The 13,103-nt window shown below is 45.1% G+C and overlaps 3 protein-coding genes across 3 annotated transcripts; all 3 read left to right on the top strand.

The window, feature by feature from the left end:
• Positions 1 to 3,289: 3,289 nt before the first annotated feature.
• C8R40DRAFT_1020350 (uncharacterized protein) lies at positions 3,290 to 4,092 on the top strand (the record flags this gene model as incomplete). Its single annotated transcript, XM_046222992.1, has 2 exons — positions 3,290 to 3,710; positions 3,767 to 4,092. Coding segments are annotated over 2 exons (747 nt in total), but the record flags the coding sequence as incomplete, so codon positions are not given.
• A 1,360-nt stretch (positions 4,093 to 5,452) lies between these two features.
• Positions 5,453 to 8,805, top strand: C8R40DRAFT_1173588 (uncharacterized protein; the record flags this gene model as incomplete). The annotated part of the gene is made up of 10 exons (XM_046232045.1): positions 5,453 to 5,764; positions 5,817 to 5,975; positions 6,026 to 6,112; positions 6,163 to 6,340; positions 6,394 to 6,632; positions 6,693 to 6,958; positions 7,407 to 7,719; positions 7,772 to 7,835; positions 7,887 to 8,464; positions 8,518 to 8,805. 10 exons carry the CDS (start codon positions 5,453 to 5,455, stop codon positions 8,803 to 8,805), a joined length of 2,484 nt encoding a protein of 827 aa, XP_046083594.1.
• Positions 8,806 to 8,868: 63 nt separating this feature from the next.
• C8R40DRAFT_1173587 (uncharacterized protein) lies at positions 8,869 to 12,989 on the top strand (the record flags this gene model as incomplete). Its single annotated transcript, XM_046232044.1, has 11 exons — positions 8,869 to 9,345; positions 9,399 to 9,462; positions 9,516 to 10,096; positions 10,151 to 10,336; positions 10,499 to 10,957; positions 11,010 to 11,073; positions 11,129 to 11,721; positions 11,784 to 11,991; positions 12,232 to 12,404; positions 12,451 to 12,923; positions 12,971 to 12,989. 11 exons carry the CDS (start codon positions 8,869 to 8,871, stop codon positions 12,987 to 12,989), a joined length of 3,297 nt encoding a protein of 1,098 aa, XP_046083593.1.
• Positions 12,990 to 13,103: the final 114 nt, after the last annotated feature.

The raw sequence follows: 13,103 nt of genomic DNA, 5'->3' as shown, positions 1-13,103 counted from the left end.
GGGAGATACTCGCCGAAATTAGGGTAGCTAAGCTTTGTGTTATGCACTGTGTCTCAACCGGCCCTGGTGGGTAAGTCGATGGCTCCTATTGGTACTATGCTTAAAGTCCCTTTTTTTTACAGTTATTGCTCAATTACCTTCTGCATGGCTTTCAACTATAAGTCCAACAGTTACCGATGCGCTTTGTTCGATGATCGTCTAGAGCCTGGGGGTATCTACGATGAGCTCGTCGACTCTTTTACCACTATGGGTCCCTCTGCTATCGCTAACGCCGAGTACGGTGAACACTTCTTCCGACGAAACTTCGGCGATACCTGGTCAGGTCATTACAGCTATCATGACGCACAATCACTTGAATTTTCCGCAAATCTTTTTGGAGAAATCCTCGGCGAAGTTCACGGTACTTTCATCGGTGCTCAAGGCAATCACTTTCCCGGATTTAACAGTAACAGAGTATGTTTTACTCTTCAACTATCTTTTGCAATGTTCACTCGATATTCAGCCCAACCAACTCACGGACCACTCCAAAGCACGCAGAACGATCGTTCTGGGATGCCCGTCTTTTGCTCCGCCCGCGTTAAAAAATCTATGGTACAATCAACTCTGCACCTTTGCAGGTATACGAGATGCGGACATTAAAGAAGAGAAGCGTTCTTTGGATGTTCGTCTTTGTCACTTGGACCTCGGCTGCTGCTAACTCACTCACAGACGGTTGAAGTCAAAGAAATCACCAAAGGACTTGATTCTAGTCCCCATCTCGATGCAATCACCTTGTCAGGAGGCCTAATCTACGAAGTTAGTCATCACCTTTCTTTGTTAATCGTTGTTAATTGGTTTTAGCTTCCAACTAAACCCAAAAATGATTCACGCAAACTGAATGAAGTTGAACACGGGAGAAAGATGTACAAAAAACGCGGTTACAACGAGCACAATAACGACGCACCGATCGATATCGAATCTTCTCGGTTGCTTGAGCCTTACAAATGGCCATTAGGTTACTTCTTTACCGCATCTTTTTTCTTCGGCGTTAATCGTTTGCGTAGCTTCAGAAATTTACTGCGGAGCTCTGTACGACCATAGATTGATGCCAGATTTTGGCGGACCCCTCTTTGCCTTGAAAAAAGCGAAACTTGTTCAACCCGATTGGAGAGACGTCGACGGTACACTTATCGTCCCTTGGAAAAATTTTTCGCTGTTGCGTCCAGGCACTCTCGTCGTCGCCAATATCAGTATTCGGGTTCATGTGCTTATTGCCAAGAATCCCAAGTTACCGAAACGCAAGGTAAGATTTGTATCCTGGCAGTTTTTCGGCTACTGAGTCAACATACCACAGGTGTATCAGGCTATCATTAATTCGTTGAAAGTCGTCGCCAAATCCGATATCCCTGTCGCTACTCCCGTGGCGGCCCTAATGGGCACTGAGAGTTCTTTCAGTCCACGCCCTACTAGTGCAGCTTTGAAAGCATTTGATGCTATCGGAAGTTCTTCCAAAAGTTCTTCGACGATGAACAAGTCAACGAATGAAGCTAACGCTTTCGATTTTCCGTCTTCTGATGAAGACATGGTCGATGATAATAACACCATCGCCCACAAAAAATCCAAAACAATTTAACTCTTTTTGTTGCATTAATTTGTTGCATTTATTATAATACATATAGCCAAGTCTGTACCAATCTTTTTCCAGACCGACTGAGTCTGCTTACGTAGTGCCGCTTCGTACCCCTCTATAATGACTTAATATTATCTTATCTATCAATTTGTTGAACCGGCTATTAAAAGATCAAAGCTCGGCCCGTGTTGAATAAACTTTCTCTTTTCATTACACGTTCACTGTAAAACCGAAACTGATGTTCGAAATTTCAGTTCATCTGCAACGTCGCGTTCCGTTCACAATGACTGACATCCTATGCTCCGCGGTTCGGTTGTCGCACTCCTGTACCTGATTCTCTGACGGCGGACTGCGAGCACCTCGATCACACACTGAGACTTCGACAGAAGGTACACGGCACCGACGGCGCGCTCCACTCACGATCCCAGACACCTTGTACGGTCTTTTTCATTGTTTTGCGCTCCAGTGCGTGGGCGCCGATCGGTGACTTGTCTGTGTTTCCTTTCGTCACAATAATGATTCTCTTTGTAGTTGTTTTAACTTGTCAAACTGCTAAATCGTTGTGTGGCCACAGGTCGAGTATCTTCTCCGATGGTCCGTTCACTGAAGACGACCAAAATGGTCGCTCAGAAATCGAAAATCACCACTTATTTTCATCGCCGTGTTATCTCGCGAAAAAGTGAGTATATCTGCACCACTTTCATGGCATTCACGCTGAAAACAACCAGAGCGTACGATGAAAAAGGTCGAAATATTTTTAGAAGACAGGTTGGGAGCTGAGACTTCATCGAGTCATGCCCATTCTCCTTGCGTTGATTTGGAGCAGACAGTGACTGTCGCCGATGAAGGCAGTTCGTTCGGTAAATTGGTTCTGGATGAACTACTCGCGTTTGACAAGTGAGTCTCTCTGCATTGGTGTACCTGGGCGCTTTGAACTGAACCGTCTTACAGCGATCTCTCGTATGGACCAGCAGTCGGTGCACCTCGAATGTTACGTTGGGAACGGGCTAAAGCATTGGAGTTGAATCCTCCCGAATATGTCAACGCATTTTTTTCAATGTTTTTACTTCACCTGAACCTACATCACAGTTGTTGCCGATACTCCAAATAATTGGACGCGTACCGAATCATCCATGGTATTACTCAAGGATCACGCACTTACTGAACTCGGTGAATGCAAGGCAGGATTAACCGTGGTTCGTTGCCTTAGACTCCTTGGATCGTTGGCAAATGGTTCCATACGTCAATGACTATTTAGTTCCACCGTTACCCCTTGTTTGATTACTTTGCTGTTTTTTTTTTTTTTGTCTCGGAATATGAACGGGTTTTTGCCTCGGGTGAAATGCAACGCCAAGCGGATTTTGGCTACAGATATATAAGCCACTTTTTTTTTTTGGTTTGAAGCTTCCTTACAGGAATCATTATGGGCAAAGAACTGTATGTATCATTTTCACCATTTAGTTGAATATGTATCTAACTGAGGCGCGCAGTCCATTGGATCTGTTGCACAACATCCTTAGCAATCTGTCCCCTGTCGAATTGGAGACTTTCGGGTGTGGCAGTTGGGCATTCAAGCGTTACGTTGATGATTACAAAAAGCTCGTTTTCGCTTTCAATAGGCCCTACGCAGGTTTTTTCGACAAGCAAATCGATCTTGCTGGATTTCAAGATCTACAGGTACTTCGCCTGTTCTTTTTACATGCAGACACATTGATTTTCGTTCGCTATAAGGCTACTACTGGGTTAATCGTATCGGGCTCGACCGCGCTCAGTTTTTTCACCCGTGTTGCCTATGGAGGCGATCTCGATACTTATTGCCAGTTATCACAAGCTAAGATAGTTGGTCAATGGTACGAGAGTCGTGGTTTTATCTTCGCGCCCACCGACAAACAAGACGTACTCTTTCATACTGACTATGAACGTGCAACGTTCAAAGCCGCCACTACTGCTGCCAATGTCATTACTGAAGTGGATGATGACATCCGAGAGTACAGGCTTAACAACATCGAATCGGTGTGGAACTTTATACGAGATAAACACCGGGTCCAGCTCATTGCTACGAGGGGTTCCCCTCTGGAAACTATTCTGTCTTTTCATTCCAGTTAAGTTATATCGCTCTAAGGTTTCTCCTCTTGCTGATCATGCGATGGGAATTAGCATGCGTCATGAATATACTCACGCATAGGGCGGCTTACTGTCTCTTCCCTCAACTTACTTTGGAGGAAAAGACGACATTGCTGATTGATCTGGTTTCTCCTCTAACGGAAATCCAGATGGCTGCTGTTCGCAAATATGCCTTGAGGGGTTTTACCATCCTTCACCAAGCCCCAACCGCTATGGCATGTAACGCAAATTCTGCTCTGACCTTTTTGCGACCACGTCGCGTGGGCGATAAACATTGTTTCAAGATTAATTTCGATCATTTAGGAAAAGGAGCGCCAAAGCCTGATTATATCGAAGCGAATACGTGGGGTCTTGCTTATCTTCGGAAATTCAACACTATGGACACATCCCAAATTGATATTCCTTCGCCTATACCTTTTTTGGCCTTCACTCAGGATCTGCTCAACATTGAGAGAGGTATCGAAAAGCTCAATGATTCCGATAGGAACCTTAAGTCAGCTTTCTTTTGACTTCATTGTATCACCCGATCCTCACTCTGTCGATTTAGCATTGAATCAGCGCTTTGGACCGTCCAATGTACACTAAACGAACGTAGTCGTCGCCCTCATCCGAGATGTGTAGCGTGGTTGGGATTGAAACAGATTATGGAAACTATCAGGGTTTCCACCACGCCCGATATGCTCACCGCTGCTACCGCACAGCTACTGTACGAACAAATCCTCATTCTTGAAAGAATCGCTTCTGGTAATATCGAGGTGTGTGTCGTCGAGCTCTTCTCCTTTGTTACCAACTAACTTCAAACAAGGTACAATCGTACATGACCCATGTAGAAGAACGGAACCCCATCTTAGTTGTGTGTCTTACCATTTCCCAAACCAGGGGTCACGTTGATTGGGATTCAATGCGTGCTTTCGCGCGTTCTTTTTCTGACGTTAATATTTGCCTTCGTCTCGTTTGTGATTTTGTATAAAGCTACTACTCTTTCCCGTGATGTGTGCCGAGTCATATGAGTACGCTGTTGTATATAGTAGCAACCTGTTCTCCCCGCTCAAAAAGTGCTATTAACAATACTTGCTTTTTCTGCTTTACTACCACTTGTGTCTGCAACCTGAGATGAATGGCGCTTTGGACCTTGTTTATGTAATCATTGTTACTTTTCCGTTTGACCACCTAGCATACCTCATCACAGTATGCTTGACTCTGTCTGCCAAGTCCAACGCCTGCGTTTATGCAGTGTACCGATGTAGTCCCAAGGGTTGAAGTGGCAGTCTCGAGGCTCTTGTCGCTAAACTGTGGAATGTGCGTGTCCAATCGGCGGATTATTTGGATACAGGTGCCTGTACCTCGACTTACCGATAGATCGTGATGTATAGTTTCACTGATCAGCACTCCGTGGCTTTCCATGTCTATCAAACTGGGTCTGGATTTTATGATCAAGGTAAAACTTAGACAGTAAAATCCCGGCTGCAATGCTTCTCGGCGGCCTGCCCTTGACAAGTGCGAGTTCAATCGGCGTACACAACGGCTGTATGGAACCTGTGCCTTCTGAAAGGTTTCACTGATCAGCGATTCTTACAAACTACCTTCTGAAATTTTAGCCTCGCAGTTTCGGCAGGGATTACATGGATATCTGGAAAAAATACAGTTGGGTGCCTGGTGAATTCTTTGAAGTCAGTTAGGAGTATAAATTGTTTGCCTCGAATACGTTCTTCGGTAACAATGTCTCAATTCAATTATCTCCCTAACTCACTTCCTTCGGCTACCTTCAAGATGCGCGCGAATCCTGGTGGCATCTATGACCGCCTTGCAAAATCGTTCACGGAAATGGGCCCTATTGCACTTGCGAACGCTGAAATTAACCAGGATTTCTTTCCTCACAACTTTGGTGAAAGTTGGTCGATGAATTACTCTTACAGGGACTGCGACTCCGCCTTGTTCAGTGCCAACGTTTTTGGTGAAATCGTGGGACAAGCTCACGGTACGTTTGTCGGCGCACAGGGTAATCACTACGCTGGGAAAGATCCTTCTAATGTGAGTGTTATGTGGCGTTGTGTACTGTGTCTTATATCACTTGGTATATTAGCCTACGGTATTGGATGATTACACAAAAACGAAATGCACCATCGTCTTAGCTTGTCCTAGTTTTGCAACACCTCCCATTACAAACCTATTTTATAACCAACTGTGCACATTGGATAGCGTCCGCGATGAGGACAAGAAGGGTGAAATTCGTTCCGGGCTTGTACGTATACTATTGTTTGTATTTTCGCAGATATCTGACAGCTATCTAAGTCTGTGGATGCTAAGGAAATTGCTAAATCTATTCGTACTGGAGGCGATTTGGACGCGATCATTCTTACTGGACCGGCTCTCTATACTGTACGTGGTTTGTCGCCGTGTTCGTTTAATACTCATGGATCTTTACCTAGGTTTTGAAGAAGGGCAAATCTAGTGGCAAAGACAACAATATCTCTGCCACCTCACCGCCCCGTCGGGCATTAAAAAAACGATCACTCGCTGCAGCTTCGAACGATGATATGCCTCTCTTGCAGGATACGTCCGAGACGCCTCTACCTACGGCGGAAAAACATATAGTATGGCCCACTGGTTCGTTCATCCCTACTCCCCCTACTCGTTAATTAACCTTAGTTGTTCCCCAGCGGAAGAAATTTTTGTTGGCGCCGAATATGATCACCGATTGATGCCTGACTTTGGTGGTCCTGTTTTCGCGTTCGAGAAAGCAAGGCTCATTCAACCAGATTGGAGGGATGTGAATGGTGATTTGATACCACCGTGGCTTAATCACAAGCTTCTGCGCCCCGGAACATTGGTTGTTGCAAATATGAGCATCCAAGTGTATGTGATGATTTCGAAAAGTGGAGATGGGATGGTTCGGAAGGTTCTGCCTGTATTTTTCGTTATGCTGCTCGGATTTGATCGAACATTTGACTTTGTTTAGATTTATCACGCCATACTCAATAGTCTCCGGGTTGTGGCGGTCTCTGATGTCCTGATCACGCCGCCTGTTCCGTTACTACACCGAACATCCTTGCCTAGGCAAAACACGAGTCAAACGGCTGCCGCGCTCGCATTGGCCGCCCTCAACTTCAACGTAGAACAGTCCATGGGCGCAAGCTCATCACTTGCATCTTCCAATACTCCGGGATCCGACTCTACCGTTGACAGTGACAATTTGGACACTGCTTGTGATCGCGAAGTACTCAGGTCTGTGAAGGACGGCGGGTCGGAATCGTTGAATGTGGAAGAAAGACCATCGCCTAAGAAAAAGTTGAGGAAATAGTCCTCTCAAGCTGTATATACAGGTCCGACTGGAACCTTTCCTTCTCATTGTTCTTCTTCAAACTTGTTCATAATTTACCTCGTTTGGATAATTGTCATTTTTACTATAATGTGTGGCGCGTAATGATTTTTTAATCACGTGTTGTTAGATACACGTTCTCCGTTTGACTTTTGTCACTCAAGATCTGTTTTTCATGGCAGCAGCGTGTACGTGCCGCCCACTTTTGCAAGAACTACCTTCTTCGGTTTTGCTTCGTGTGGCGACATTCATAGACGGTATGACCACTGTTAGATGTTTCGCATCTTTATCAACATACCTTTATCGATCCCTACAACACTCTTTGTATGTGTCCGTTGACGAAACCGATATCAGCATTTTGGCTTCCAGTACTTGGATTGGAGAAAATTTCGGCCTGAAACACCCCGCTTCGTGTGTCGACCGTCTCAGTCTAACGTATCGGAAAATCGTTCTACCAAACCACCTTCTTACTTTGAAACGCTCTTTGCACAATATCTCCGTTTTTCACGCTCAGTGGAACCTGTCTGCCCTTCGGTTTGCAAGCGTCAACCTCACCTTAGCTGATTTGTTTCCTGGGGAAATTCCTGCATCATTTCAAAAGCTCACGAAACTTTATCTGACTTGTCAAGCAAATCCAACATGTCAGAGATTGTGTACTAGGTTAACGGTGCATGTTTATACTTCTGCCATGCTGAACATATTCTGATTCGATTTCTTAGTGTCAACTCTTCTCTTCGGCTCTAAAATCTGTCACTTTCGATTTGCAAGTGCCCGTCAATCCAGGTATGGATTGATTACACTCCTCTTCTGCATTGATTATTCAGTTTGCGACAGTGGACTTCTCCACCTTGGCAAAATTCATGATCAACATCCATTCGACGGCAACGAATCTTCATACTCTAAACCTGACCCTGGACAATAGGCGGAGCCGTAGATCATATCAGATATTGCAAGATCTGTTAAATTGCCCAACTTTCATATTTCTGCAACTTCAAAGGTTCTCCTTTCACGACACACGCTCCGTTTTCGATGTTCGGGACTTCGTCAATCGTCACCACACGTTATTGTGGCTATCGTTCGTGGCTACTGTATATCATTTCGAAAACCTTGTAATGGGTGCGACCGTACCTGATTTGGTTGGTTTCGAGGGAGGTGTTGTGCACGCGACGCAATTGCTGCAACATCCTGGTTGTCGTATCAAGTCATTGCATATTGTCGGTCCTAGTCCTACTGCAATAACCTGGTACGACTTCACATCAAGGCTTCATCTTAGCGAAATTCGTTCTGTCACCGACATCCATCTTCGAGGCCAAGGAGGCTATTTGTTCCGCCATATTAACGATCTGACGGCTGCTTCGCCAGACATTGAGGTTCTTTCGTTTGCTTTGTCCGACCTTTGGTCGGTGTGGCGTGTTTGTGTATTGCGTATTTTATATGATTGGTTGGTCTGACGTATTGTCTATAGGTTGACCGTTTCGAGAATATTTTTAAGATTATCTTGTCAAGACTGCAAAAACTACGTTCACTAGTTGTCATGGTCAGGCATGGTTTGGGCGACGTCGGATTGTCCTTGACCAAGGCTGTCGCTGAGTTACCTCAATGTACACAGTTGAACTCAATACGTTTGTATGTATTATCCCGAGACCATCGTTCTTTTGGTCCTTTGTTTAACTGGGGCGGCACCTGTTTGGGTTTCAAAGAAGTAGACTATGAAAAGGAATATCGATCATTGGCTGACAGTTTTGAATTCTGATGTTACACATTCTGTATTACGTTTCCTCAATATTACTTACCGTTCTCCTCTATCTTTCCCTTGATGGATGGTCCTTACGACGCGATGCGAAACACGGCTAACGAAACGGTTGGAGAGGTAATGGACTACCTCCTGGGTGATAGTCCATCACTTTATGCTTTAGCACGATGCTCCAAGCGTCTGTGTACTTTCGCAATTCCTGTTTTATACACCAACACGCAAACACTCTCGCTGTCCACCTTGTCCTCTGAAGAATCTTTTACGAAAACAATCACTGGTATTCATCCCGCAACATATGTGACGTCACTGTCCATTAACGATGAATCGGAAAGTGATAAAGAGTGCATCGTCTTGCATCTCAGCAATGCTATGAAAAACATCAGTAACACTCACTCGTCCCGGGCGTTGCAATCGTTTTCTTTCATGTCTCGATCTTTACCTCTACATGAGGCTTGGAAGATTCAGCAGTCATTGTCTTTCAACATCGTTCATGTTGTGTTACAATGTCCTCTTACAGCCGGGGTTGGACTATCGATTATGGTAAGTTGACGTGGCTCCAATGACGGCTTTACCTTCACATTAATTTTTTTCAGAACACTTTATTGTCCACAAAGACGCGTACTGTATGCGTGGACTGGTCGCGTGTTCAACGACCTGGTGCGAAATTGTGGTGATTTTTTGGATCAACTGCTGACGTTTTGTCTCTCTAGTTACCTACACTACTTGCAGTATGATCTTGAAGTTCATTAATAGCCTGGCATACGACGTTACAAAAATCACCATAAAGATTCCAGCCGTAGAAACCAGGAACGATTGCACCGCGTTACAAACAGTTCTCGACGAAGGCATACTCATTTTTCCATCCCTCACGCATTTCATCTTCGATGAAATACACGGCGAATTGTGCTTGGCCAATTTTTTCGCTCGTCATCCAAGCCTCATCTATTTTGGCTACAGTGGAATCCAATCAAATAGTTCCGTCATCGATAAGATTGCAGAAGGATCGATTCTAAACAATGTCCACGCTTTTTATGGAAATGCTTTTTGTGCAAGTATTGTTGCTGGACTACTACCATGGCAGTTGACGGAATTGGCACTTGTCAGTCCTTCTTCGAATGTTTTCCACCCAGATCTTGGCTGCCGAGCTTTACGACAGTGTCGTGCACTACGTGTCCTGAAGTTACTGCATGTGGGCGGCATATCAGCTTCTCAACTGCAGGTCTTGAGTGACTATGTCCCTGACGTTAACGTTCTGCACGTTGTTTACACGGATCTCTTACAAACGACATCAGTGAGTAGAAAAACCACTCTCACTGAGCTGTATGATGTCTAACGAGGTACTCAGTATACTAATGTTGGTAATTCCAACTTGGTCGAATTTTACGCTACCATATTTATTTGCTTTTCTTCTCTGGTTGACCTGACTGTGTCTGTGGATGTTACTAATAAAGTTTCGGCCGCTGGTGATCACCGTTCTGCGGCTTTACATTCTTTATTGACATACGGCTGCTACACGATGCTGTCTGTTTTGGTGAATGATTTGCGCACACATTCTGACATCTTCTGTTTGTTTCTGGATAAACACGGTACGCGCTCGTTTTCTTAGGCCTTTTTGTCTCTGTGCTGTATTACCGAGACTTACCCCTGTGTCTCGGACTTTTTCAAATAAAAGACTACTACCAATTCCTACCAGAATACTCTCATGATGTTTCTGCTCGATGTCGATGCTGACGTGCTGATTGAGATCGCCTCTTATCTTCTGCGACACGATTTAGCCTCACTAGCGAAGACAACGAAATCCTTTGCGAGACTGATGTTGCCTCTTGTATATCGGTCTGTGAACATCGCGGGTTTACACACGTTACTGCTTAAAGATTCTGCAACTTCGCAGTTGTGTGGTTCACTCCTAGCTTCCTACGTCAAGGTGGTCACTTTGCAGTCTGGATCCCATCTAACCAACGTCACGATGGTAAGATCCGCGATGCGGCTCTTGGATCGCCAGCGGAAGACTCATCAACTGCGTTCGTTGTCCGTCATTTCGAACACCTGGTGCCTTTCGGATGTTTTCGCAGTCCCACCGAGAAACATCGCTCCTCTTGTTCTTCATTTCGCCTGTCCTTTGCTACAAACCCCAAGATGTCTTTTGTTATTGGTACGAGTTTGATATTTCCTTTGTGTGTGAGATTTCACTCAGTCTTGGCCAGCGATCGCTGGTGTCATCGAATTTAGTGTCTTTGACTTTGGTTTTTCCTCCATTCGTTAATCAGCGTACGTCGGTCCGCACTCTCACTTCGATTCCATGCTTATATTGCTGTTGGCGCAGCTGATGAATTCATGATTTGCAAGGGACTGAAACAGATTGTTCCTTGCCTGCGAAATGTCGTTACTTTCGCTTTATCATTGAATACACCAGTGGAAAAAGTCAGGCAGATTCAAAGGGATGGTACACCATATCCTAATACGCTCGCAGCTGGCTTTGCAAGTGATTGGATGTTGTTACCATCCCTGCGCAATTTTCAGTTGTCGGAACTCAGTTATCATCTACCCCTAACAAAGTTCTTTAATCGACACCCCCTTCTGACGACTTTGCACCTGGAATGCAACTCGTTCGATCGTTTGCCCATTCCCGATATCGCCCAAGGGGGTTTCCTGCCTGAACTGGTTTCGTTCAGTGGGTCACTTGCCAACGTGAACTGTATAATGCGTAGATGGTCTGCACAGCTAAAGTCGTTGACTATTGTCGGTGGTCCTGCTAATTGGGACGACATGGAAAATTTCTTGGCCTTGGTTCCCACTCAAACCGACCTACGGTCCCTTCGACTTCGAGAACAAGGGGGTTATCTTGATATGGCCTTGACGACTTACTTATCTGTGTGCGACAATGTCCATCACCTGGCAGTCGATTTGAGATGTTCAGTGACGCTACAGGCGAGTCGTTTTTACACATGATGTTTCACCACATTGACTTGTTCATCTAGGAACTTTGGGAGGACACGATCTTTGCCTGCATGAACTTGCCTAATCTGAATGAGTTGGTCATTCGGATACAAAGGTCGGATGACAATTTGGATTGGTCTGTTTTCCAAATCGCTTTGCAAAACATCGTTTCCGCCAATGATCGTCGGATTCGTTTGTCTGACTTGGTGGTCTATATCATCACACATCAGACAGAGCAAACAATATGCCGTGCGTGCTTCAGAAAAACTTGGTAATTCCTTTCGCTTTTTTTCGACCTTGGGCCTGATCACGATTTAGATCACTTACTGCGGCAGGTACTCTTCTTTTTAATAATAATTTGACGATCGCTGGTGACTTCGGGCCATTGAATTCCGTCCTGCGATGCAGCCGATAGCGTACTTTTGTGATACTTAAACTGCTTAATGTATCGACTACATTTTTTTATTTCAATGCCCCATACCGTTCTAGCAGTTCGTCCTTTGCATTTCCCGGGTTATCTGGGATTCAGACCCTTGATCATGTCACGGAGCCGGTTGAAAACTGCCAACGCCGTAATTACTGTCTGGCTTGATCGGCTAGGTGAACCTCCCTCATACGATATTTTGCCACGAAGTTTGATACTTGACTTTCTTGCCACACTGGTACGTATTCCAATTCTGCTCGTATGTGGTATTGACAGTCGGATAGCCGCTCCCGTTGGCACGTTCTGCTTACATCGGCAAAGGCAATGGCATCGAGATGAAAGCCTTGCTGATTTTCGAATGTGTGCAGAGTATCGAGCGACGCACCAAGGATAATTGCACTTCTTGCCGTGGTATTCCTAGCCATGCTGACCTGGTCGTGTATTTTAGAGTCTTTGGAGGCTCTGTTGGGGGTGTGTACGATACGGCGTTTTTATTGTGCAACTTGTTCTGTAGCTTGAGAGCAGATGGAGAGCCTGCCGTCGAGATTGCCTCCATTGCTTTCACTTCGACCGACATCTACTCAGTGGGGTTTATAACTTTTACCGGCGTATCAAGCGCATGGATGCAACGTGCGGAAACGACTCCGATGTTTGATACGATGCCTATTCATCCGGGGTTGTATTTCATGTCGTGGCCCCTGTGCAGAGAAGACATTGTGTGTAAAGATTTAATTGAAAGCACGCTCGCTGAGGCTAGGTACCGCATGTTCTCTGATGAGCTTCAAGTTGCTGATTTGTGCGTAGATTTTTGGCTTCACTGTAGACTGGTGTCCTATGTTTATCAATGGAGGGGATTTATAAACTACGATGTTTTAATTATCGGTGGAATTTGACTTCGGGAGGGGTGATGAATAAATGTTGTCGACTGTGGTTCATA

Source organism: Lentinula edodes (assembly GCF_021015755.1).
Source record: "Lentinula edodes strain Le(Bin) 0899 ss11 chromosome Unknown C8R40scaffold_31, whole genome shotgun sequence".
Taxonomy (NCBI): Eukaryota; Fungi; Basidiomycota; class Agaricomycetes; order Agaricales; family Omphalotaceae; genus Lentinula; species Lentinula edodes.
This window is presented reverse-complemented; position numbering and strand designations above follow the sequence as displayed.